The following is a 27,432-nucleotide window of genomic DNA, read 5'->3' as shown; positions in this document are numbered from 1 at the left end:
AGTCTTATTGAATGTGTATTGCAAAAATTGGAACAAAACACTTTGCAACAGTTAAAGTTTCTCCTGATAGTGAATTTTCATATAGTGATTATTTTAAACTGAAAAATGGCTTAGATACGTGAGTCTTTAAGATGAGGCAGATGAGAGACACGTTGTTGTGCAGGAGATGGCAGTTCCCAGTGCAGAATGAAATCCACAGTAACGTGGATCATAAATACCAGCAGCTAGTCTTGTATGAATTCATAAGAGATGTGACTGGAATATAACAACCTGCCACGCTTTCGTTCTAACAGACATCACTGCCTGACCTGGACAATCCATTTTCTAAGAAACTTAAGTCAATACTGGAGCATATCCAGAGCCGAAAGCCCTACACTATGAAGGTAAGACTTCTCTCTGCCTCAGCTCAGTCCTCATACCTGTTCTTTGACAAAACTTACACCGGTAGCTGTAAAATGCTTTACGTATCAGGAATTTTCCTGTACGTCAGTGAGCACGTAGCATGCATTGTAGGCACAAGCGTCTCGTATGTGCTCAATTCTTAATCAGAAGAGATTTTCAGAGGTAGTCACGTCTAAAGGTTACCATTTTATTCTGCAAACCTTAATTCACGCTAGTCTCTCTCTCCTGTGTTCATAAATACAGCTGCTGAAGTGTAGAGATGTATTAGTTTTGGGGGTCGTCCCCCCCCCAACAGCGTACAGTAATAGATACAGGAATATCTAAACTACATACTGCCATTTAGTATGAACTGTATCCTAACAATCATCTCTCTTATCGATAATTTTCAGCTGATTATAGTGAAACAACGGGAGCAGCCAGAGATGCTTTTCCGACAGTTCCTAGTAGAAGACAAGAGTATTTATGGAGGAGCTTCTTACGTGGATTTCTTATGCTGTGTTCACAAAGAGATCTGCCAGCTGCTCAGTTAAGGAAACTCAGTCTAATTTGTCAGTTTTTTTCTGATTTTGCAAGAGGGACAGTCGTCGGTGCCTGAAGGCTGGCCCACAGCTCCACCGTACCCAGGCATTCTGCTGTGCTTTAGTGAACCTTCTCTGTGCTCTTTTTGTACAGTTTCATTTCACACATCCTCTCACTACATTTAGTTTACTTATTAAGCTGTAGAATAGGAAGTTCTGCACTCAGGTATTCATCTTCTGGGAGTCCTGACTCTTCCTCTAAGTTGAGCTGCCAGATTTCAAACTGTCAACGCTTAAGAGCATATGGTATGCATTTATTGAAATATAATTTAGAAAACTCTTTAATTGTTCCTCTTGCTAGTCGTAAGTTGTACGAGAGCCAGGAAAGATGTTAAAAATCTATACAGAAAAGGAAAAAAACACAACACTGTTGTGTGTTCACATAGAGCAATTGTTCCTCTTGCTAGTCGTAAGTTGTACGAGAGCCAAGAAAGATGCTAAAAATCTATACAGAAAAGGAAAAAAAATACAAAACACTGTTGTGTGTTCACATAGAGCGAATCAGAAACTGGCATACAGTTGACTCAGATTGGCAGTAATCCTGTAGTTCAATGGGAGTACTTCAAAGTAAGTCCTTCACGTAAAGCTAATCTCTGAAAAATAATCCCCTTTTTCCTGGAAGGGACAAGCATTACTTTCTACAGCAACAGAGCTCTGGGTAACCTTCCACACCCGGGGTTACCCAGGACACAAAAATGCCTCAGGTTATAACTAACTGGACTTGAGTAAGTTTAGCAACAACGGGCTACGGAAAGAACAGTCATCAAACAGTCCTTTTGCTAAGTTTGGCAGATAGATAATGCCACGCTCCTATGGTACAATTCTCTAGTCTTAAGGGCAGCAATTAATTTTGCATACTATTTAATTACATTTGCAAAATCAAACACGTTGGGTTTTATTTAGTGCGTTTGCTAACTGGAATATTCCCAATGCAACTTAGATACGAACATCTGTCCCTCAACATTTCAGTGGCAGGTCAACTGTAAGACAGTTGACACATTAACCAAAGGTTATTTGTGGTGCTATAAAAAAGAAAGCCTCTTGCTTAATACCAGTTCTATTACAGTGACCTCCTCTCTCACACGACTGATTTATTCGGCAGTCACCGCTTTGAAAAATAAGCCTCTGCTCATATCAATATTTACGGTAAAATTTAGAAAGCCAGAGCCCTTGGAAGAGCTGTTTACCTCAGACAGATACAGACAGACTGATGAAGTATCTTTAGGACCAACGCCTCTGCATGTGAGGTTTGAACTTTTCCAAACTTGAAAAGCTGTTGTTACAAAAATCAGTGTTTCAAAGAAAGCAAAAGACCCTCAAAAGGAAGGGTAAGAGTTGGGCCTCATAATAAAAAAAAAAGTGCCTTTAAACATGTTAATGGTGTCGCTACTTAGTGTTAATCATTTTACTATCCGAGGATAAGCAGTTGTCAAGATGCATATTTTTTGGTTTGATAGCTTATCAAAACAGTTGTATCCTTGCGCATTGACTGAGAGCTCTTAAAATAAGTGGCTATATTACGAAAGGATCCTCAGACTGAATTCAGCTGTGACGACAAGCATGTTTTAGCTGAAGCCATTACCCTGCATAAAAAGTATTTGTTGCCATTCCAAATCAGTGAACTTTGTAAAATGACACCAGCAACTCTTTGTGTAAAGACATAAGCAATTATTAAATACAATCATCATGTGTGTGTTCATTCTTTCATATACAAAGTTTTTTATACCTCTGCCAAAAACTATCCACACCTCAAACAGTAGCACCTAAAACCAGTACCCCAGGTCACTACAGGAGGTGGTTTAGGGCAACTAGCAATGGAAACCGGCTTCAGGGCTCAGGCAGCTCCTCCCCCTGCCTTCCCCTGTAAGCGCAGCAAGACAACATTCCAAGGTTGCTACGCTGACTTCAGGAGCCAGGGAACATGGCGAAGTCCAATTAGCAACAGTAACTCCTACAAACAATGCCATGCATCCAACAATTAGTAAAGACCGCTGTAGGTCACCTTCTCCTGCTCTGACTTTAGAGACCGGCAAGCTTACCTGGCATTATGGAATTTTCAGTGTGTTTCTGCTGTTAGCATCACCCCCAGTTACGGGTAAGGAGCCCCGCTCGAACTGGGCCTCAAATGTGCCAGAACAGCCTGGCAAGTAAACTGTTTTGGAAAAATCACTTACCAAGCGAGTCAGGAAACGGGAAGACGCGGCAATGCTCACGTAGTAAGGCAGCGTAATTCAGGAAACGTTTGTGCTCCGCTGCTGAACAAAGTTCACCTCAACAGCAATGAATGAGAGTTTCCCCTCAGAGGTAGGAAGCTGGTGAGCGGCTCCTGCCTCAGCCACGCTTGCTCAGAACCCATTTCCTTACTTTATTCCGTGGAGTTTGCCGATGGCCAGATCGCATCTGCACCACAACCATGCGCATCTTCTACCTGGTCAGCGACTTGCTTTAGGGCAACCTGTTTTACCCCTAGAATTCTGGAGCAAAGTGTACACGTCACTCACCTGTGCACTGGCAAAGCCTACAGAGAGCCAGGATTTCAGGCACAGAGGTTGTAGTAAGACAAAGCTATTTATACTCGCGTAGCTAAGCCATCAGAGCTCTAGCCTTTCACATAAATTTTACCTACATTAAGCCATCATAATGGCTAAACTAGCACCAAGACACAGACACGCGTTGATAACAGCAGCTCTTGCAGCAATCACTGAAGTTGTCACACAGCCATATTACAAGTGCAATTCTTGTCTCCAGCATAAAGGGCAGGACTGTAACATTCAACTCAGGTTTACAGTAGTTAGGACTTTTTTTTTTTTTTTCTTTTTCCTTTTTAATTGCTGCAATAATTATACTCAAAATTACTTCCATGTTTTGCCACAGGACTTACCTACTGCTTGCTTTTTCACCCATGTGAAGAGATTAGTAAGCTTTCCTCCATATTGTTAAGTTGACCTTCATCTCGTTACACTGGGCGACTTCTACTACAGCAATAAAGCTGCCACCCACTTCACCGACTTTGGAAGGAGAAATCATTCTTTCTACTATATACAGAAACAGTGGGCCTCATTCTCTAGCACTTTCAGTTACTCAGTGTATCCTTAAAAAGCCACATTCAAGAAACAAAAGACTTACAGATGCTTCAATGTGCTCCATTGATTCTTTTCTAGAGTGCATTCTGGATATTTCTATCCCCTGCCATGGATTTTAAAACATCCGAGTATTCTAAAATAAATTAATCCCTTGACTTAACGCCATTTAACTTCCATGCTCAGATCAAAATTGTTCTTTAGTTTGCAGCCTTAATTCCACTCCCCTGAACAAAGCGTTCAGTAACATACGCGACGAGCCTGTGTTCACGGTACTGCGCTGGGGAAGAACCTCAGAAAGCCCGGGAGCATTGCCCGCTAACCCACACGGCACATCCAGCGTTTCAACCAACTTCTGACAACCAGCAGGGTCGGAAAGCGGAAGGAATTCTCAAGCTGACGGCTGGATTTACACACAATGATTTACAGCTGACCGATGTCTTAAAATCCCTTTGAAGCTACATGCCAAGACATCCCGAGCATCTTGTCAGTGTAATCGTCAAATCTTTCACTTAATTCACATAGGGTGTAAGATATTCAGAGTACTATAAGCCTCTTCCAGAATGGAAAGACATGACAAGATCCAGACAGGCATCCCAAATCAGATTGGTGGCATTTAATAAAATTGGAAAGGAAGAAACTTGTCAGGCTTTTTATCTTCAAGGATAGCATGCTCAAACTAAGTCTTCGTTTACTTGTGGTAAATGAAGTATTCATCAGTTCACTGATTATAAGCGTTATCCTCCTCCTCCTGTTAAAGTGTTACAACTGAGAGATTAACTGACAACCGGTAATGAAACTAAAAGCTTTTCATCTCCAGACACCACTTTAGATATGGTCCAAATCAACAGTGATTAAAAAAACCCGACCAGATGTTTTTACTGTATAACTGGGGGGGGATAGTGTCTCACTACAGTATTTTCTCAGCGTCATCTCCACAACCACAAGTCCGCGACACGAAGCCTTTAGGTACACGCACCCAACGCGCTACTGTCTTACCTGTACAGGCAATCTGCCACTGTCGAAACACCACCTTCGGATTACGACCGGCAGGTATCTTTCTTCATAGAGGACATGCAGAAAGTTGTATTTCCTTGCCCGTTAACCTCAATTAAAAAAGTACGGTCAGTTGCTTGTTAACGACATGTACGTTACACTTCCCTGGTGAAGTTTGCCCGTCCAGACAGATGTAATCTAACATTCTCTGGTGCAGTATTCTTTTCTTCCTTACACTACTTCAGCTATTGCAGCTTTGAGGGAAAAAAACCAAGAAACCTAACTCCGCACGCTCAAGAGGGATTTATTTAGTAGAATTCTTTTTTTTTTCTTTTTTTTTTTTTTTTTAAACAAGACCACATGCAATTCATTTCCCAAGTCACCGAAGCCTTGAGCAGCACCCCAACTTCTGCAAACTGATACAGATGCACATCTCAACCAGTTATTTTTGAGTCTCCTCTTCAATGTAGCCTAATCTTCTGTGTTAAGAGTAGCCTAAGCACTGAACTATCAGCTATGGACATATAATTAAAAGGGGCAAATGGGAATTAACAATTTCTACTAATTGAGAAAAAAAAGAAAAAGAAGATTTGTCACTGGCACAGGAGCAACCTTCCTAAGGCTAAGCGTCTCCAGTATTTACTTTTTGAGTAAGAACATGAGTAGGGCAAAAGTTTTCTTACTGTGGCGTGTAACTTCTGTCGGATGCTGTTCCAAGCAGTCTTTGGCAGACCCCACTGACAGTCAAACCAGCGCTACCCTTAAAGCGCCCCCTCCCCCAAATCCAGTCACTCTTCGGATGTGCCAATATAACACGGGAAGAAACAAGATGTAAACAGTAGGTGAGTTTCATTTGCACTTCAGCGGTCCCTTACTGAGCACACTACCAAGGCCGCAAAGTTGGCCGGACCCTACAAAAACTTCCGTGCTAAGACTTCACGCCCCAAAGAAGAGTTACTGCCTGCTCTTTTACAACAGTAGGGAGGAAACCACAGTAAAACTTCGCAATTCCAAAACCTCCAGGAGAACAAACCCACAAAATGTTAAGAAAAATATTTCAACATTAGCTTTGATAAACAAGTTTAATAATCCACTACTTTACAGGACAGCTATTTAAAAGCTAGGCTTCAAGAGAGAAACATTATGAGACTTAAAAGCCAATTTTCCAAACTCCACACCTAAGACTTTGAGACTTCAACAGCCAGGTTTGTTCAGTCTACCAAGTATTGACCAAGAAATTCAGAGTTGCAGTTTTGCTAAAAACAAATATTGTACATACCAAAGCGAATCGCTTTCATGCTGTGCTCTGGAGCTGACCACCAACAGTCCATACCCAATGTGCGTAACGTCCACAGGCAAAGCAAAACACTTCGATTACGGCGCCCTCATTACCCAGGTGATTGTTTTCAGGAAGCGCTCGCTCTTACAACATCGCCTCACATTTCCAATACGACCTCCAACGGGGTCCTTCTACTACTTACATTGCAATTGCTCTGCAATAAAACCCGTTTTCCCTACCAAAGAACGAGGCTGTTATGACCAGACGCTGGGCGAAAATCCCTACTCAAGAAGCAATCCAGACCCACGCAGAAGCTCTGGGCGGCATGTAAACGCACAACTTCTTGCTTTCCATGAAGCACAACACACGACCGCACAGAATTACCACTCTCCCCACTACAGACATGAAAAGTGAGTGCACATACATCACAAGTGAAAAATAAACTTGCTCCCTATTCCCAGGAATAATTCGGGAAATTTAAACCAAATAAGAAAAAATAGAATTCTATTTATTCAATTTGCTCCTTGGTTTCAGAGAAGTTAAAATAGGTGTCAATATAGACACAGCACTTTTCTTCCATGAATAAGGGCGTAAGTCTGCTATGGCCGTGCAATTCAGAACCGCGTTTCGTGCCCACTCCATCATATTAATCCAAGTTGGTCCAAACCTGAACCTCCGAAGAAGGAAGAGGAATCCGTGTTCTGGAGAAAATGACAGTTAATAAAGCCCACAACTTGCAAGTTTCATAAGGGAAGAGCAAGTATCTTCACTTCAATCCTCTCCGTGGTTTGAAGAGACAGTGCTCTCTGCTTTGACAAACAGAAGCTGCAGGAGGCTGAGTTTAGTGCCGTCAGGTGCAGGACCCTGCCTGCCAGGTGAGGTGACGGGCCAGGCCGGTCACTGGAAGGCAGACTATCTGTAACTGCTTGCATCAAGAACAATTTTAAAAGTCATCTAGCTTGAGTCCCCAGAATAGTTCGCTTTAGCAAAAACAAGACCAAGAAAAAGATTCAGAGACGAGGCACAGGACCGGGGGGAGAAGCAATTACCTAACAGTCTATCAGCGGGTGGGGAAGCCTCCTCTATGGGTACCTCCACGTCCCCCTCTGAAGCCACCCCTCTCACCCCGGAAGTTAGTTCTGTTCCTCTCTCTGCCCCTTTCTCCTCGGCCTGCTGAAGTCCCTCCTCTTCCTCCTCCCCTTGGAGCACCACCTCCCCGGTCAGACTTGGACTTGGGTGGTGGTGACTTGGGCCGAAGTCTCTCAATCTCTTCGGTACAGCCGGTCAGGTGGGAATTTGGAGCTGTGAAGTATGAGGAATACGTTTCTGCATTGAAATTGCTGTTTGTGAGGGTGGGTCCTACAGTCAGCCAACCTAAGGAACAAAACCAGAGTCAACAAAAGCAAGAACAAACTTCACGCTTCAAGGCCACTATTGCCTTTTTCCTAGTAAATGAACACTCAAGTGATGGGGACAGACACTTACCTACACCTCACCTGTACTGAACGGAATGAAAAGGTCACCTCTAGGAAAGCCAGAGTTGTTGAAAAGTTAAGACTTTACAACATCACTTCTAAGGGCTTCTTCTCTTTTTTTTTTCTTTTCTTTTTTTTTTTAAATTACATATGTCTATGGGAACATTCCAGCTGTGGTTTCACAAGACCCCTTCCTCCTCCCTTCTACTTGTTTTTACACCACAACAATGTTTTCCAGCCCCTCTGGGACCAGACTGTAAACCAGATCAGTAAATTCATCTAGTTTAAAAATAGTGTCATGCTACTCCTCCCCTTTTTAAAAGGCATTTAAACTTGAATTAGGTAATTTTGTCTCCAGAAACCAGTTGTGACAGTGCAGCCAGGAGCACAGCACACTGGAAGCACGCTTCTGAAAACACAATAAAATAACTATGCTGTTGAAGCCCACATGATATGAAAATAGAGCTTAAAGAGTTAAATTAACCTGTTTATGCACAAACATTCAGTGGGCACTTCAGCTTCACCAAGTGAATCAAGGCAGGAAGACATTTAAAACAAGCACGTTCCTATTTCTTCATATTATGAGCTAAAGTAGCATTCAGACCTAAAATGGGGCTCAGAGCACTTAAAAATGTCAGTGGAAACTGAATTTTCAGTTTAAGAAAAATGTAGTTCAGTGATCTCAACAACATGCTTATAAGGAAAACAAGAATAAAAAAACCCCAAGATCAGTTCTTTAACACTGTTCTGTTTACCCTGGCAATTTACGTAACATTTACCTTGTTTCCTGCACATTAAAAAAAAGAGAGAGAGAGAAAAAAGGAAGTCTATTTGCATTTGTTTAGGTCTTCATACTTCACAGAGCACTGTGAGGATTCACGAACAGTAATTCTAAACTCAAAGTGCTCATCGACAAAAACACTGTGCTCTGCCAACTTCCTGAACAAAGAATAAAGGGAAAAAGGTGTCCCTACTGCTGCGATGAGTATAGGATTTAAAGTATGCAATGCAATTCCAGGGTAACCACCAAATTTGAAAATACAAAAGTCGAATCAGACTAACCTGACCCTGTCAGACATTAACGTGTAAGAATTCACCTACAACAGCATTGAAGTAATACCGGAACGATGTCTTTCTATAAAACAGAACAGCCCCCCTACACACACCCCCCCACCACCAGTAACCAACAGAATTAAGACTGACGTCATCATTAAAATTCAAGCCGAAGGCCAGTCAAAGAACAGGAATGGCCAATAATCACTACTCCGTAGTCGTATGAGCAAGAGAGAAACAACACCTTGACATTTATTTAGGTAACTTATTGCTTGCAGCTTGTATACTGATATACATCCTATTCCAATTGCAGTAAAAGAATAAGCAACTTTTATTTTTTTTTAATATCAGAAGTATTAGCATTCCATGCAGCAAACCAGGCCTTGGATGGACTTGTATCCAGCTCTCCTCTGTCATCCAAACTATTAATCTCTAGGGGAAAACAGAGAAACACAAACCTGCTGACAGCTATAGCACTTGCCCCACTCACATGCCCCCCCCACTTACTTTTTGAGAAGGGCATGCTGTTACCATAAATTGTTCAGAGTCCAACACTCACAGTACCCCTCAGTACGTGAGGTATGACTACACTATCCGTAACATGAGGTATAAAGTCTGTCAATTCAAGCATTCATTGGCAGTTGAAAGAAACAGGACTGTTGAATTGCATTTCACCTCAGGCTTTAGGGCAGAAACGTCATTGACAACTGATACAGAAGTCAAAAAAGGTGTCAAAATAGATTTTATTCTCCTGCAGTGAAAGTCCTTCACCACTTACGCATGATAAACTGGAACAAATAAAATGCTGTTACCTTCAGTCTGATCCATACATTTCTACGCATTTTTTATCACGCCAGATGCAGCACCCAGTGTTAAGACGCTGCGTCTTCAGATACTGGCAACAGGACCAGCACTAAGCTCATAGTGCTTTAAAATCAGTTTAGAAAAAGAAATCACACTTTGAGAAGCGTAAACACATCAACAGGCGAAAATATTGGTTAACAAAAAAACTTTCTTCTGAAAAAATTGATAGAATTGGTAGTTGTCACAGACTTTCCAAACAACACTGCTTTGTGACCGACAGATCTTCACATAAACCAAAAATGTATCTCCTTGAGAATCATGCATTAGGATTAACTATTATTGCCCCAGCTTCCATCAGAACCCATCAAGTGGCCTCAGATGATGGAAGAGGGTTATTAAAGTAAATTAAAATTTAACTATTTGACAAAAATAAACATAACAGCTACCTGGCCGAATTGTACTGTCTCTTCCAAAAAGATGAAGACGTCGCCGTCCAAGGCAGAAATGCTCAATGATGTGAAAAATCTCTACAGGTTTTTCTATGTTGCCGATTTCAGGCTCTTCAGTGATGATTAGGTCAATGTCAACATTAGCATGGATGAAGTCACCATCTGTACTGCGACGCACAGTTCCTTTAATGCCCATGAGGCAGTGCTCCTACGCACACAGAACACAGAAGAGTACATGTCACACGGCACACATACTGCTACAGCCCCGACGTCCGTGGTTTGAGCACGATGGAGAGAAAAGGAAATTCTAGGCACAGTAGATCCCACTCTTATACAGAGAAAAGTCTGAAGCATGAACTAGAAGAACAGCACAAGCTGGAGCTACCGAAAGAGCCTCTTGAAAACAAAGCAGAGAGCAGTTGAAGCTATCCGGCTTGATGAACTACACTTCGAAGTGATAAAATCCAAATAGAGGCTGGGATAAGATATTTAAACTTCTTCAATTACGGCAAAGTTAGAGCTTTAAGTTGGAAAGGCTGAGAAATCACCACAAGGGAAGAGAGAACAAGGGGATGGCAAGAGTAAAGGAATAGTTATTAATTATGATTAATACTTGTACCAGCTTTCTGATCCTAACTTTATTCACACAAATAATTTTCAAAGTTCTGTCATAAAACAGCCAGTCAGTGAAAATAAGATGTACTTTTTCATATTGTACCTGTTACAAAAGTAGCCTTCACCCTCAGATTCCTTTCTAGAAGATATCACTGCATCAAAAAAGTAAAACCGCTATCAAACTTGTCAATGCACTCTCAGTCAATTCCATCAGCATTAAAAATGTTTTTTAACTGTAATATGCATTGCTTTCCTTTCCTCTAAAACATTGTAGATCAATTTAAGCGACCAGTATGTAGAATCTATGAATGAGGAATCACCGTAATTGGTACAGGATGAAAAGAGCGTTCTACATATTCATTTCCGAGTTCTGTTTCTGGGAATATTAAGCTCAGACGAGCGATTTTCTCCAGTGTCATAAAACACTGATTCACTAAGCGCCACCAGATGGCTCCCAAAAAAGTTGCAGACAAGAGTATGTAATCATTTCCAGATTTTTGGCATGGGTTTTAAGAGTTAGTGAATAAATATGAAAGGCAGAATAGGTGACCTACCTATGCAGTTGGTCAACTGCACCCAAGCTACAGGGGTTTCGGACCTTAAATTTAACTAAATAAAAAGGCAGAATACTGCTAAGCAAATCACCCATCAAGCAAAGCCTCTTAAATCTAGTCTTTAAAAGAACTATCCAAAACATTTTATTTTCGTAACACGTGGAATGTCGTTCATTAGGACCTTAGATTCTGTAACAGGTGGCACAGCATAAAGCATCCATCTAGAGAGATGCCTGAACTAAACATAATAGGATGGCATTTGCTGTTGTAATCACTGGTAAACACATCTTGCACAACAGACTATTTATTTAGTCAGAATAAACTAGCTCAATTGTCAATGTTTATTATAAATAGTGACCTCAGCCCAACCCTTGCTCAATAAACAGAAATTCTCTAATACCAGAAACTATTCTCCTCCGTTAAACAAAGACATAAGTCCCCCCCAAATCCTCCTGTGTTAGTTTTAACCTCTCCCTCACGAGCGAGCTGCACATATTTGCAATACTATATGCAATAAACATACAATATTTATACTTATAAATATTTATAACTGATATAACACACTTTCAAACAGACTTCAGATTAATGTAAATGCAAGTCAAAGAAAGATTCCAGATATCTTAAAGGGAAGTTTATACTCCTAAAAAAATGGCAAATCTGAGCCAGAGTTGGGGATGTTTAATACTAAAGAATGATTAATGAATGTAGAATGAGTCCTGAGGTTAATGGCACTTTAAATATATTAAATTGTCCGCCAACTCTCTGTATTCAGTAAAACTGCCAGTTACACCCACATATACCCAAAACAATTCTTTATTAATCCTATCTACATTTTTCTTAAGTTTTTGAATAACATACTTCTAAAGTCTTTTAAATCAGAATACTTTTTTTCTTCTGCACCTTCTTCAATCAATACATGTCCTCCACAACACATCCCTAAGAAACTCTTTAATTTAAACCAAGCTGACCGATTCTGTCACTTGCGCATTACAGTCACCTTCAGGAAGTCAGGAGATGCTGACTGAGCTGTGGTCCCTAACAGTCCTCTATCTGGTTCAAGCTCTGGGCACATACCTGCACGTGTGTTTTTAGAACCACTAGCCAGTCTTCCAGAGTTGTTTTTTATGACCACATCCATTTATAATCTACAGTATTAAAGACTTCTTTTGACATTAAATTTAGTCAAATTCTACTGCTAAGTTTAATTCCATTCAAAAGGTGTTCCTCCACCAGCAAGTTTTCTCCTCCAACCTGGAAAGGAGCTTGCGTTTTACACAAAAGGTATTGCTAATTGACTAACTGCTTATTTACCATTCACCCGTAACCAAAACAGCCCAGAAGTCAAAAACATTGCAAGGTACAGTAACATTTTCTGTTCAGTTTCCATCTTCCCTCTCAGGATTTCATTCTTGTGCCATCAATCTACGAACCCTCCTCAGCTACCTGTATTTCAACACGGCTCAAATGAGTGTCACATTTAGAGGACTATAATAGAAGTTTACCAAGCAGTGTTAAATGCAGATGAAACTTCTATACCTCACACTGACTAAAGTCAAGAAGGGGACAGAAGTTCCTCATTCATCCTGTGAACATGTTTATTTCCATATAATGTACTTTGCAGAACAGAACTCTGAAGTCCTCGCGTCTGCCTTCCTGAAAGCACGTCACCAACTGCCGTGGAGCACCGGGTGTTTCATTAGCATGAAGAGACAGGATGGGAACAGAGGAGAAATTGAGCCAAACCTTTACCTTGGTTCTTTGGAAAACAGCCTTAGGGTCTAGTGTCTTGGTCTTTCCAGGATTGTTCTTATTCGTTTTAATCCAACAAATGTCCTCACATCTTCTGTAACCCCATTTGCGTAGACACTAAATGTTACAGACAGATAAAATAGTTCACACTACACTGAAAACTAAAGTAACCTAAACTGAACACTCACATAGGTACTTGACTTTTCTTAAAGCATAGCTGGAAGAGAAGTTTGTCACAGATGAATGAAACAGTTTACTGGCACGACTGTACTATGTTCTGTCAAGCTGCCCAAAAAGCATAAAAAACAAGAGGCTTAGGTGCACATCCACTTGTCTACGTATCACCCTTTTTTTTTTAAAAAAAAAAAAAAAAAAACACAAAACCCTGCACAGATATTTTTAATATCACTGCACAGATCCCCTACGGAACTCTGCACTCATTTTTACCTAGTGACACTTAAATTTAATCAAAACCAGCCTGAACAGCATAGTGATCAGCTGCCTTGGCCCTGTCTCAACTAATACCTGCAACTCTGGTAGTTTTTCACATCAAATGTAAAATTCTATAAACGAGAAGATAAATAGCCAAAAGCCTTTGCTAAAATTTTGTGGCTTTTCCTATACCTGTAAAAAAACCCACACACCACACCCCCCAAAAAAAAAAACAAACAAACAAAAACTTACATGACTTTAATCCTTAACTCCTGTAAGTGTAATCTTGGAAAGGAGGAAATTGGGCATTAAGGACTTAAGCTCATTTGGCTATTGCTGTGCTCAAGAACTGTCGAGCTACTACAAACACATCTGTGACCAAAATCAACCTATCCAAAATAGCTACTTTAACCAACCTCAGAATGAAGAGCAGATAAAGCAAACAGATTAGTAACCACATGTTGTCCTTTAACAAATGCCGTATTGTTTTAATAGAAAGCACTGCTCAAACGAAGCAAAGAATGTTTCAGCGCAGCAAGAGCCGACTGGAAATTCTTATTGCACCATCCCCAACACAAGCAGTGCTACCCTGGCATACAGAAAGATGACTGTAAAACGCCAAGACCTTATAGGGAAGTAAAACTTCGTAGAGCTCACTAAGAGTAAACCTACTTAAACTCCAGGTGTTTTCTGAAAATAAGCAGTGCTACACACACAATTTTATCTCACTTTATGAAACAGTAGCACCTTTCTACCAGCATGAATATTCCTGGCAGAAAACTATTAAGACTTCTGTTAAAAAAAAAAATAATGTTGTAAACACACTCAACACAGCAACCTGCTACTGTGGCAACATGCATACATCAAAAACAAGACAGCAGTACAGCTTTCTAGACCCTATAGAATTATGCTCCCTCACATAGTCACAGCGACTCATCTGGAAAATAACAGTATCTAAACAGTTAATGCCAGATACACTTAAATTTATTTAATCCACTTAAAATTATATATCCTCTACCACAGTAACAAAACAGCTCTCAGCAGTTACCGTTGAGAATTCTATGCAGAAAAAGTCAACGATAAAAATAAACTCTTAAGCCTGTCACTGATAAATTGAATTAAAACATCATCTTACCACTCGGCCAAGATCCAGACCCTCGCCTGAACCGCACCATAGAAACACAAATGACCTTGGGGCTGCAATTTCTTCAATTTCCAATTTCATGATCTAGTAACAATAATAGTAATAGAAGTGTTTCTGAATTAAATAAAAATCACCAATTATATCAGGAAGAATACTTAATAAGTGTTGAAGCATTATCACAAAAGCCATCAGGAAGCACTTTTATTAAAGATGTTCGTCTGTATACCATCCACAGCCATCCTCCTAAAGTTGTTTTCCAGAAAGTATGTTGTAAAAGTTACCTTATCAATACCCAAGTGCATGTTTTCAACATAGCTGATGACCAGCTTAATTATTCTTTTTAACAGAAATTCTATCTGTATAGAAAATTCTAGACTTAAAAGACTAATACAACCCCCATGATTCCCCCCCACCCCCAAAGCTCTGCTTCATTTTATCATTCCATTGGTAGCAAAAAGATTTAACAACAGAGCAATAACGCTCTGTTTCTTTTCAGCCCTGGAGTTACTTACGTGAAGCTTGTGAAGACACATTATTAAAAAAAAACAAAACAAAACACCAGCTTAATTCCTATTACTATATAGGAAAGAAATTCTCTCCATTTTCACTTTCAGGAAAGAAGCAGCAAGAATTTATCAGGACAGTGGTTCAACAATGACAAATGAGTAACTTTCAGGTTTAAATAATTTCAGATGCAAAGCATCTGTTGCTCATTAGAAGTTGAAAAGATTCATCTGTAACTTGGTAACACATCAAATCAAGCTTCATTCAATGCCACTGTGAAGAAAAATAATGCAGTAGAAGCCATTCTAAGAGGCTGTAACTCCCAACTAAGAGGATGACTCCTGACTCCAACACTTCCAGTTTTTCTGTTTGGACGGAATGTTTCTTCCCCCGGCAATGCTGCCAGGCACCACTTTTGCCTGATGTAACAGAATGGCTAACACAGAAGCCACCTATTCCTTAACGTGTAGTTACCTAGTCTCTCATCACAGGCGTGAATGCCCTTGTTTTCAAATTCATTCCTTAAAGGAGGACTGAATTTTATTTTGTTCTCATGATCCTTTAGTTTGACTGATTCACTTCTGAAGTTATGCATGTGCAGGTTCCAGCCTAAGGACAAACTAACTCTAAAGTAACACCATCATCCCCCTCCCCTAAACTGCATAGAACACAGGCGAGAAAATCTCAGCAACAACTGCTTCAATCTACTGATTCACTCGTATTATGACAATTTTGCTGTTAATGCAGACATAGTCCTGCGTACCTTTCAAATAGGGTCTCTAAATAATAGGTATTTATTAGTTGCATATTCCCACCCATATGCCTGAACCTAAGAATTCCTGACATGGTTATGCAAACAGTTTTTTTAATCAGCTATTCCTCTCTACCACAGATCACCTGTTTTGTTGTGAGGGTGGGGTTGTTGGGGGTTTTTTTGGTTCGTGGTTTTTTTGTGGGTTTGTTTTTTTTTTTTTAAATGAGTAAAGTGTAGATACATAGAATAGAGCCAATTTATCGCTATTTGACATTAGCATTACAAGTTTTATTATTTCATGCCCAAGAGAAGGAATTCTCCGGTTCGATCTTGAAGGACAGGGCAACTTGGCAGCAGGCTTTGTGCCATCAAATTGTTACGCTTGATGACATCCAGCACTTCACAGCCTCCAGCCCTCACCTTGCTTTTCCAGAGCTGACTTTATTGAAAAGGTAAAGATACAGAATGGAGTTACTTACCCATACATCTTGAGCGTTTCCTTCTTTACGAGCATCTACATGCATTACTACAGAAAGAACGTTAAAATCTTTTCTCTGACTCAATTCTCTAAATGTCTACTAGAGCACAATAAAACAAGAGCACCACCAGCGATCTCAAAAAAGATCACGTCTTGCACGTTAAGATTTCTCCTTGTTCCCAAAAAAGGGTCGGAAATCAACACGGCTTCAAAAAAAACCTTTGACGTGACTAAACAGTAAGGGAATACATCAATACAAGAAAAAAATTCCACAAGTAAGGTTTATCTATTTTGTTAGGCTTCTCAGGATTACAATTGGTTTGACTGTTAAAATTTCCTATCTAATCAATACTTTGGAGAAAGGAGGTATGTCAGGGAAGCATACTCATCTACTCTTTTGACTAGAAGACCAGCGTATTAAAAAGCATACCTTAAAAATCTCTGAGAATTTCAAGAAGGGAATATTTACAACGGATATTCTGAATTTCAACAGCAAAAACCAAACAGAAAGGAAAACTAATGGAATTTGAGAGTAAGGAGAAAACCCACTATTATTAGATTTCAGTTTTCAACCAGGCTCAGGGAGAACAAAAAGGTATATTTAATTCATTAAACTCCTCAAAAAAAGTCTTTTAACACAACTAGTGTAGGCATACAATATAAAACTTAAGTTTTTATAAGAATCTAGACTTTTCTTTAAAAAACAAAACAAAAACCATATCCCATTTTTCCTTAAAACACATCTCGCAAACATTTTGATACCAAATTAAATCCTCAAACTATTTGCTTAAGTACATGTATGAAATCCTTTTCACAGCAAGAAAAATACTTACATCATCCCAGGTCCAGCATTTTTCATTGGCAGTAATGCCAGTCTCTCGGTAGTATTCTTCCAGTGGTGGTTCCAGAAGAATCACATCAAATTTAGACTTCAGTTCCCTGATATCAAAAGCTTCCAAGTCTGCTTGTAAGTACCTGTTTAAACAAAAGATGATAGATTGTTTGGACAAGTTATAACAGTGGTTTGAGAACTACACTCCACTCAGCACTTCTGTGTAGCCAGTTAAGAGTAGGGTCCCCTGTGTAGTTCATATAGCTCACACGCACTACATCCAGAGGAGATGCGCAACGCATTCTCACTTAACCTAGGCTGGATGCTGTCGTGTTAGATTTTTTTAAAAGTCATCTTTCTCTCAATAAACAGTTTTTAGGATTCTAATTTAGCAAGCAGGAAACAGATGCCCACACAGACTGTACAACAATATCCAGTACAGAATCACTGAACTTTCTGTACATCCATGGACTATATAGGAGAAAACATCAACATTTCAGAAGCAAACACTCACTGCCTGGCTAACAGACTTCTATTTTGCTTCACTTTGGCAAAGTGGCATATTTTTAGAATTGCCATTTATTATATGTTATGTTCAGGAGATTCTGAATACTGGAAGTGTGGTTACTTTTCATATAGTAGAAATGTATTTCTCTACCCCTATAACAAAACCGTAATTCCCCCACACATTGATTTTATTAAACACACACTCAAACGCACTCTTACGACTGGCCTCCACACCTGCCCACCACTCACTGCTGTATCACCATCAAAAAAATTACACTGCCCTCCCCTCAATACCTTCAACCTGAAAAAAGCCGATTAGCAGACCACCACCTCCCCCTTCCTAAGAAACTGTCTGGAAGAGATTATTATCCCGTAAGTGCATTTGGTGTTATCGGAAGGCAGCATTTGATTACTATTTTTTCCCCTTTTGTGCTTTAAGGCTAAGAATGCCAAACTGCATCTAACTTCAAAATAGCAAGTCGAGTTTTGCAGTTCGTATCTCAGTTGTTCAGACAACTATTTCTGAGTTTTTCATGTGACTATCATGAAATAATGCGATTTTACTCGGTACAGATTAGGACTACAGTGTATTAAAAGCATTAGATTCACATTCAGATAGGTTCAAATTCCTGAGAGTAACATGCTGCATGCTTATACCGTGTCTAATGTTCAGCAAACACTCGGAGGTAATTTGAAGTTAATAAGACAAATCACTTCCAGCCAGCCTAAACTTTTTTTTGGTCTTAAACTACGAAGTAACATCTGACTAATGGACACTACGATAACAGATGAACATTATACAAAAAAAGCTGTTACAAGAACAACTAAGGTTACATTAAGAGGCCGATTTTTTTAAAGCTTTTTTTGTTATTGTAAACTGTATGATATCACGAGATTTACGATCATACAATGTTCTTTTAGTTCCAAATTAAAGCCTGCAGTCCAATCACTTGACAGCTCGGTCTTAAAAACCGAAGCTTTCGATACTATAAATAATCACACGCTGGAAAGAAAATCTAGTTTATATACTATATTAAACATCTAGATTAAACTAACAAAAACAAACTGATTTTATTCTTCTGAAGTTTCAATTGATTAATTTGTATAAACAAACAGAAATAGAAAATGTAAATTCTGAGCAGGTGCTAAAGATAGAGATTTGCAAAGCAGACAGCTAACTTCAAACAGGTCCGGAGAAGAAAGGCATTTTCCACAAGAACACTTACATGGGAGGAGTGTTAGATTTAGATATCAGCTCATCCTTCAACCTGATGAGCTCTCTAAGTTTTGGGTATTCTTCAAACCTATCTGCTAAGCCTAAGAAGAAGAAAACATGAAGTTAACAACTACTTGAGAGTAAATCTGTATCAATTAAGCATTGTCCAGTATTCTGAATAGGTCCAAATGTTAATACTTGCCCCATTTTAATTTTTGTGAGAACAAACCAAACTCTTCAAAGCAGTTTTCACAGAAGCCTCCTGCCTTCGCCCAGTTAATTACGGCTGTTACTGAATGTAGTGCCTATGCTCTAATCTTGTCTAGAGCGCTGCAGTGATCAGGAGTTCACAACTCCTTTTATCAGGAGGAAACAATCTTTCATTTAAACTAAAAGTGCCAGAATGATGAAAGTTATTTTGTTATCCCCCCCATCCATGAGTTTATATTAAGATCTAATTAACATTCATTTACAGAATATTCTTATTTAACCTTTGAAGACTATTTCTAAGGTGGCAACTGGGGTGCGGCTGGTTCCCTTAGGCAACCCTTGTATTGAGATTTGGTATTCTGGTGTCAGTCACGAAGATTTGAAGACATGTACATTTATTTATTGGGTTCCTAGACTTAGCTTTATGATGTTAGTTTTCAAACCTTTCATAAGTACAGAATGCAAGAGGGAGAACCCTAATTAGGTTTTCTGCAGCAAACTTTATAAAAAAAGAAAAAAACAAGCAAACTTTTCAGTATATTACATTCCCCCTTCAAAAAAGTAAGTAGAAACAGTACGTTTTTGTCATTGCTAGTAGTAGTATCAGCACAAACCAAAAAGGTACCATTCCTGCCTCCCAAGCAGTATCAGTTCAACTTTAGCAGGCATTATTTACAAAGCTTCATGTTCATTTAAATTTACACCTTTAAATGGTCCTAATCCATGGAGGAAAAAAAACCCACACAAACCCCAAAACCCTTCATCCCTCTCCTTATTTTAATTCAAATTTCTGAACTCCCAACCCTAGCATCACACGAGTAAAAGCAAAGTTCTTAGTATCTAACCTTATTATCTCTTATTACATGTGCATAAAAAAACCCCAAAAGTTATTTTCATTTTTTTCCTTAAATACAAAACATCTTGAAAACAGCACTGTGTTCTTCTGATTTCCACTGCTGTGTTGCTTCCAGCCAGCGCAAGTCAAATATTCCTGACCAGCAGAAACGGAAGCCAGTTATCAGCAGCCAAGCAACAGATGTAAAAGAATTTTCAATCAAGATGACTTCAGTTGTTAAAAAAAACAACCAAACAAAACCAAAACACAAAACCCACAGGTCTCTCTTCCAACAGCAACATCAAAAAGACGTAACTGGGTGTTTTGGAACCACTACTTCTCTACAGCTTTCTGTAGGGTCGTGTCCAATTACAAAGTAGCACCCAAACAGAGTTTTGATCTTCATGTCGAAAATGCATGCTAACCAATATGCAACTTGACATTCTAATAAAGACTAACTAGACTAACTGCTGCTGACACATTCATTTCCATATTAACACTCATGTAACACTTTGTCCTGTCCCTTCCCAATTCTTTACACAGCAGAGAAGTCAGAGTAAGTAACATGGGCTGCTATTTCTTCATACTCATCTTATTTCAAAGAACAGTGTATAACTATTTCAAGTACGTAACTGTGAAGCCCAGATGCTTTTCAGAGGAAGACATAACTGAGTCAAAACAGCCCATTTTTCATACTAAACATCCAGATGTGTTTCACAGAAGCATTCACAAAATATAGAGAAGAAACAAACTAACTGCCTCAATAGGCAAACAAAACCTCTTTGGGCTGGCATCTATGTACACAGCACACCCTGACAATCTTAAACTTGATAAAATACAGAGAACTGTTGCAGAAAACTGCAGAGGGAGGTGTCCCGCTTTTTTTTAAAACCAAATAACTACCATTCTGGGAAACAAGACCAAACCATACCTTAGCTTTAGAAAGATTAAATTCAGGCCTAATAAAGTAAGATTTCACTACCAAGTTCAGTGATGGCCGGATGAACGTAAACTTATAACATCCTCTAAAGTCAATAATATGTTGGGCCTTCTAATGAGTTGTCAGCAGTTACATAATTTAGCTGGTAAATATTATCCATATTGCTTACTGACTTAAATGTAAGTATTTTCCATACTTTACATGCTACATGCATTCTTGGAGGCAATACAGTCCAGGAAACAGCTGAACTGTAAGCCAGTTATTCAAATTTCTAAAGGTTTCAAGATCTGCTCCCTAGACTCATCTACTTTCTGGAACAAGAAGAGCTTAGTTTTGAAGAAAATCTCCTGGTTAAATACTTTCAAATAAAACCAAGAGTAAGAAGAGCCTTGGTAATAATCACCTCCTAAATGATTAAAAATAAAACCATTCATATAAATTTATACATTGATGTGCATTCACACAGAGAGACAAAACTACGAAGTACACCCGTATCTACATTTCCCAGTAACTATAAGGATTTAAGAAGGGGAAGAAAAAGAAGTGCTATTGAATAAAATGAGTTATCTTCAAACATATGTCTGACTATGACATACCAACATCTCTGATGAAGTTCTGGGGTCTGTGTCCTGTATCCACAAAGTGTTGGCAGTAATCGTTGTGTGGATTTAAGCTCTGAGTACCCTGGAGAACAAAAGGGAGTTCAGCAAGAGCAACGGGGAGCTAACTGGACATACACACACACTACATGTCTTAGTCTGACTAATGAGAAATAACAGATTTATTTTTTTTCTTCTCCTTTTCAACATGCCTTTATAAGCTAAACCAGTCAGGACCCTCATTGTGTTTTTAGTTCCAAATCAGGCCCACCATTACTAAGGTTCATTGTAGGTTCATTGACCCAAATCTTTAGTCAGATCAATGTAAGCACTAGTTAGAGTCATATCTTTCACAGGAAACTTCCGTACTTGTGAATTCCCGTCAATTACTTCATCCTTTAAAGCTGTTATTTCAAATACCATTAATTGCAGAAATAGTTTAATGCAACTATGCCAGCTTTGACTAGACTTCTAAGTGCAAAAGCAGCTCACCTTAAGAAAGGTACTGGAATCTTTGTAAATCTCTTCTTCATAGGGCAGGTTCTCTTCATCTTGCTGCAGCTCTACTTCATCCTTGGAAATAAAGCAGATATTACAAGTATGCAAGATCATGCTGTTTCTCTCCTCATTATGATTCTGCCTCTTAAGGAAAGAAGTGGGCTGTCTACAAACAGAAGTCTCCTAGAACAGCAGATCATGAATGGTTCCAACTTCAGTTTTGGAGGGGAAAAAAAAAAAATTACCTATTCCCAAAAAGGTCTGCCTCTCTCTCATTAATGAGGAGAGCATTACAGGGCAAGGCCTCTGAAAGAAGAATAAAATAAGAAACCCTTCATTTCTAGACCCTGACAGTGTAGGCAGTGCTTTACAAGGTGTTTCGGTTTTGTCCCAAAAAATTTCATTCCTTGGACTAAAGTAAATGATACGTTTTATTGAAGTTCTTCTGTAGTAGAACCTTTGAACATTTATACCCACTCAATCATCTCTTATGTTCCAACCTCAGCAGCTGAAACCATCTTCTCTACATAAATCTGTTAAAGTCCACACTTTGCAAAAACAGCACATGGTACGAGCCAGTATTTCATTTGGACTGTCCCATCTCGTAGTCTCAAAATTTACAGAAAACAGGAATTGTATTGCAATTTTTTTCCCCAGTTAGTGTGTCACCAACTGTTCATTCATCAGATTTCTGGAATTCAGAGATCTATCACACTGACATACTCTGAACATCCAACATAGAACTCAGAGAGAACAGAAACAGAAAAGAGATTTGCTTCTTCATGTCACCTTCTGTCTTCCCATTGATCCTGAAACAACCCAGTTTATACATTATATATTATATATAAATAAAACTGAAGAACCACTAAAGAATATCATCTACCATATTTTAGTAGGATGCATATGCTCTTTCATACATTACTGATTACAACAGAAATCTTAATCAGTTAATACAGTGCTTCATGTGAGGAGAAAAGCAGTCTCAAGGCTGAAATATTAAAAAAAAAGACACTTTAATACACTGAAATAAAAGGAAAGATGGAGAACCAGACTTCTCACAGAAAAGAGCTCAACTTCTCCCCCCCAACACACATCTTAAGTCAAAAGATGCAGAGAAGAGGCTCTTATTACTGCTGCATTTAACCTATGCTACATAAGCTGTCTGAATGCCGAATGAAAACTTAAGTGTTCTCCCTATTTTGATCCCTCTTAGCTGTTGAAATCTTAAAATAAGCTCTGTGTTCTTTCCAAATTGGAGCTTTGAACCAACTTCTGAAATGCCTGCTGTGATTAATAGGTCACAGATTCCCCCTCCCCATTATTCAGGTGAAGAACTTACAGAGATATAGTCTTTTTGTTTGTTTGTTTGTTTAACCAGACCAAAAAGAGAAAGATTACTATCAGAAACAGCAACAGTGTTTACGACGAAAAGGAATGAACAGCAGACAAGCAGCAGCAACTGTTATTCAGGCAAAAAAAAGCTGAAAGCTTGAGTTTTACTAAAAACTGCTTATGCTATCATAAGCTTACACCTGTTTCCCCTCTTCCATCTTCCTCTAAATCTTAGCCTTCTGATGCTTAGCACTTGGTTAGATACCTACTTCTGAGTCATCCCAGTTCTCTTTATGCCTTCATAAGTGATTTAAAAAAAAAACAACCCAACCAAAACAGTCTTGTGGCCACAAACAAAAAGCCCACACCACCAACTTTCAAAAGGGAAAGGACACAGTCCCAGCAGAGACAGGATGAAATTAACAGTAATACAAGATACTAGGTCCTTGTGCATTAATCATCCTTGTTTTCCAAATCTGGTATATTGTTGCCCAGTTTGGGAAGCAAAACCTACCCGCAATATTGAAGCATGTAGTTTTTTCAAATGACTAGAGATACATTAAGCAATTACGATGATTCAACGGAATAAGATTTTTCCAGCCTCCAGAACAATGGCATGGAAGCATTCCAAGCTCGCAGGCCTCTGCTTGCAGAAACGAAGTAAAAAGGGACTGTATCAAATTAGGCTGGCAGACAGCAAATTTGAACCACAGGTATTTTCCTACTGCATACAGAGTTAAAACTCCGGAACTCTTTGCCAGAAAACACTGTTGATACCAGACGTTTATACAGGTTCAAACACCTTCACAGTAACCCATTTTCACCAGCAATTACAGCTAGATGCTCAGGGTCCAGCTAGAGCAGTTGAGGTTTGAGGACACGTTCATTTCCACCAAATCTGAAGTCAGGGCACAAAAATTTTAAACCACTTCAGAAGGATCAACTGATACCATCACGTAGAAACCAACACTGCAAGTCAGGGTTTTAGAGACATACGAGTCACTTTACGTCGGAAATACTTACCTCAAATTTTCCTAACAAAATGGACAAACTTGCAATATTTGTCAGTAACACTAACAGTTAAGTCTATCATCACTTTTGTCTAAGAAGTATTAAACACAATCCAATAGGGCTTCATACCATAAGGATCTAAATTCTTGTATCAGTTCATATTACAAGACTCAATTTAAACAGGCTCAAAGTACTAATGAAAAAGTTACATGAATACAGATGGGATTTTACTAAGTTCTTATCTCCTTGCCAATAGGGAATTAGCAACGTCCGCAGAAAACAGCTGATGACTCCACTATAGATGTTCTACTTAGGGGTTTCAAGTTTCTTAAATCAATTCATCTGCTTGACTGAAGTTGGTCCGAGCTAGTATTATTAAAATATTCTTCAATTTCAACGACACAGCAAGAGTCTGGCCACTTGCAAGTGGTTACAGCCCGCCTCAGGGTAAGTCTTCTCCATGCTAACGAAGACAATGTTAATGATAAGATTGATATGCTTTGCCAAGTGAAGTGACTTATCCACATATATTTCACAGAAAAAAAAACGTGTCGTTTAACCACATACTTGGTGAAGGAGTGAAATAAACCGATATGAACTGATCACTAATGTGAACATAAAAACCCCACTTGACAAACAGTGCAGGTACTCTGTAAATCCCTTCTTTAAGATGGTGACTGAATTGGTTTGCTAAACAAGATGTACAGACTAACACTTAGCATGTTAAAAAGAATGTCTGTCCACTTACAGACAGACTTTAAAAATTAGTCATCAAAAAATGTCCTGTCATACATTAACTTTTTGTTTTAGTAAGACAGAAGTAAAACGGACATTATTACAGAAAGATTTATAAACCTGAACACAAATGTAACACTACCAAGGCCGCGTATTTCAAAAATTACTATTTTTAGGCATCCAAGAGAACAGCAGACACTGCATTATTTCATAAATGCACTGACCTTGATTCTACTTAGCCACAGAAGCAAGGTTATTAGGACAAGGAAAAAAAGGGAGAGGGAGGATATATGCTGCAACAAGATCACAAAGCAAATCAGAAAGACAGCTGTACCATAATCATGCCTTTGTTTAACCTCCTTTCTCTACCACTCATCTTAGCCAAAACATCACATTAGATATGAAACAAGAAAGCTGTCAAATCACTCTTGGATGAGCATTTGAAAAATGAAGGGCATGAGAGTTTGACAACCACTCATTCTTCAATGGCCACGGAGGCGTTCTGTTTTTTTAAACTGAGCTCTTCCTGGATATTTTGGATACTTAAAGCATACCCCAAACTGAGCCTCTTTCTTCCATTCCCTTAGAATCCCTTACTCCATCCATCCATCCATCCATCCATCCATCCATCCATCCATCCATCCATCCATCCATCCATCCATCCATCCATCCATCCATCCATCCATCCATCCATCCATCCATCCATCCATCCATCCATCCATCCATCCATCCATCCATCCATCCATCCATCCATCCATCCATCCATCCATCCATCCATCCATCCATCCATCCATCCATCCATCCATCCATCCATCACTGCATTCCTTTGCACTTAACAGGCAGGTTGGAAGACACCCTCATCACCCTGTATCTTATCCACTGGCCTGTGCCTCTCGCTAAATGCAAGCTTTTCTTCTGACACAAAGCAATTCTGGTCAAGATTTTTTTGTGTGTGCGCACCCAAGCGGGCACACATTTTACCACTTCTTCCCACACGAGACGGCCAGCCGTGGCACACTGCCATTCCCCGTGGGCACTATCACCTAAGCCTACCACCTCCTAGGAGCAGCACTAAATTAAGCCTCCAAACATTGGGTTCTGGTGCGTGTACAGTTCAATGCCCTAAGCCACGTCTGAAGAGAACCACTTAGTGCCTATGCCCCCTCTCTTAGATCTCTGCAGTGGAAGACACCAAGGGAGATGCCACTGAGAGACGTATACTTTACACTATCTATACACATTGCATCGCATTTATTTTTATTTATATGCACACACATATATTTTATAAGTCTCTCAGAGACACCTGAACACCAGAGAAAAGTAACTTTTTCCTTTTTTCCTTTACCTTATATTCTTCAATCTCTTCCTCATCAGCTTCTCCCTCATCTGGGTATTTGCGTTTTGCGTTTGGTGCAGAAGTATCATAAGCAGCCCTATAAACATCCAAAAAAAATCCTCATATGAAACAGTTTCTCTCTCCAGAGAGCACATTTCAGAAATCTCTGATAGTCTGCCCTGACTACATGTTTCTGTTACAAGTTTAAAATTATTTTGAAACTTTGTACGTGAGAAGTTGTTCCTCTCTCAGTATATTTGAGACTGGCACAACTTCTTAAGGCCAGGACTCCTGAAAACAGCTATCTCACTTCCCCATTCTTCTCTTCTAAAATGCACAGCTTGTTTTAACCAAAGCAGTCAATCTACAAAATTAAGCCTGCTCACGCAAGAAAGTTATTGTTACATGAGAAAATTCATAAGCACTAGCTACTCTGTCCTAGACATGTCTATTGTTCCATAAGGACTTTTAAACTAAATTGCCCTGCGACTGCTCTTAGCAGAAGTACAAAGGCTCTGGGACAACGCAGACGACGTACTCTACAGTCACACCTCAGGTTTGCTCCACGGTGGCTTTTTAACATAGGAAGCAAAAGCTAGCCTTCACTTCCAAACTGCTATTAGTAGTGAGTGACTAAACCCTACTGCTCACCTCATCCAAAGTTCAGATTTGAGGAATTAAAGCATTTTCTTTCACCGAATCGCGTGCTTTTAAATAAACGGCAAGATCTTGTTTCGCTGTTTGGAGCGCGACCTCACCCCGCCTCAAAGGCTTGTACCGCTACCGGCCCCCTCCCTTCCAACAGGAGCGGGGCACCGATTCTGACCTGCACGTTTCTCTCGTTTCGGCGATCTCCCGCTGGTCATCTTTACTGTTCAGCACGGCACCGATGCTGTCCGCGTTCTCAGCTCCTAACTGGACAACGGGCGAGGCAAGTTCAAGCCGCGGTTACCACCGATTAAAGAGACCCAAACGGTAACCACCAGGGAGCCGAAGGGCCGCTCCTCAAACTCGACGCGCACCCTCCTGCCAGCC

General features: G+C 39.6%; 2 protein-coding genes across 2 annotated transcripts in view; one reads left to right on the top strand and one right to left on the bottom strand.

The window, feature by feature from the left end:
* Nucleotides 1-1,329, top strand: part of SEC24D (SEC24 family member D) — a 52,391-nt gene extending 51,062 nt beyond the window's left edge. Inside the window, exons 21-22 of the mRNA XM_009334911.1 lie at nt 294-383; nt 792-1,329. Coding sequence (XP_009333186.1) covers nt 294-383; nt 792-932 — 231 coding nt within the window. The 3' untranslated portion in view covers nt 933-1,329. The remainder of the gene's footprint in view (nt 1-293; nt 384-791) is intronic.
* Nucleotides 1,330-5,413: 4,084 nt separating this feature from the next.
* The window catches only part of METTL14 (methyltransferase like 14), a 24,862-nt gene continuing 2,843 nt past the window's right edge, over nt 5,414-27,432 (bottom strand). The window contains exons 2-11 of the mRNA XM_009334943.1: nt 27,224-27,312; nt 26,407-26,494; nt 21,978-22,058; nt 21,483-21,570; nt 18,912-19,002; nt 17,180-17,321; nt 14,602-14,694; nt 13,035-13,151; nt 10,114-10,324; nt 5,414-7,709 (exon numbers count right to left, since the gene is read on the bottom strand). Of these exons, the coding sequence (XP_009333218.1) occupies nt 7,396-7,709; nt 10,114-10,324; nt 13,035-13,151; nt 14,602-14,694; nt 17,180-17,321; nt 18,912-19,002; nt 21,483-21,570; nt 21,978-22,058; nt 26,407-26,494; nt 27,224-27,312 (1,314 nt within the window). The 3' untranslated portion in view covers nt 5,414-7,395. The remainder of the gene's footprint in view (nt 7,710-10,113; nt 10,325-13,034; nt 13,152-14,601; nt 14,695-17,179; nt 17,322-18,911; nt 19,003-21,482; nt 21,571-21,977; nt 22,059-26,406; nt 26,495-27,223; nt 27,313-27,432) is intronic.

This window comes from Pygoscelis adeliae, unplaced genomic scaffold, assembly GCF_000699105.1.
Source record: "Pygoscelis adeliae isolate BGI_AS28 unplaced genomic scaffold, ASM69910v1 Scaffold31, whole genome shotgun sequence".
NCBI lineage: Eukaryota > Metazoa > Chordata > Aves > Sphenisciformes > Spheniscidae > Pygoscelis > Pygoscelis adeliae.
Note: the sequence above shows the minus strand (reverse complement) of the source record. Positions and strands in the feature narration are given on the sequence as shown.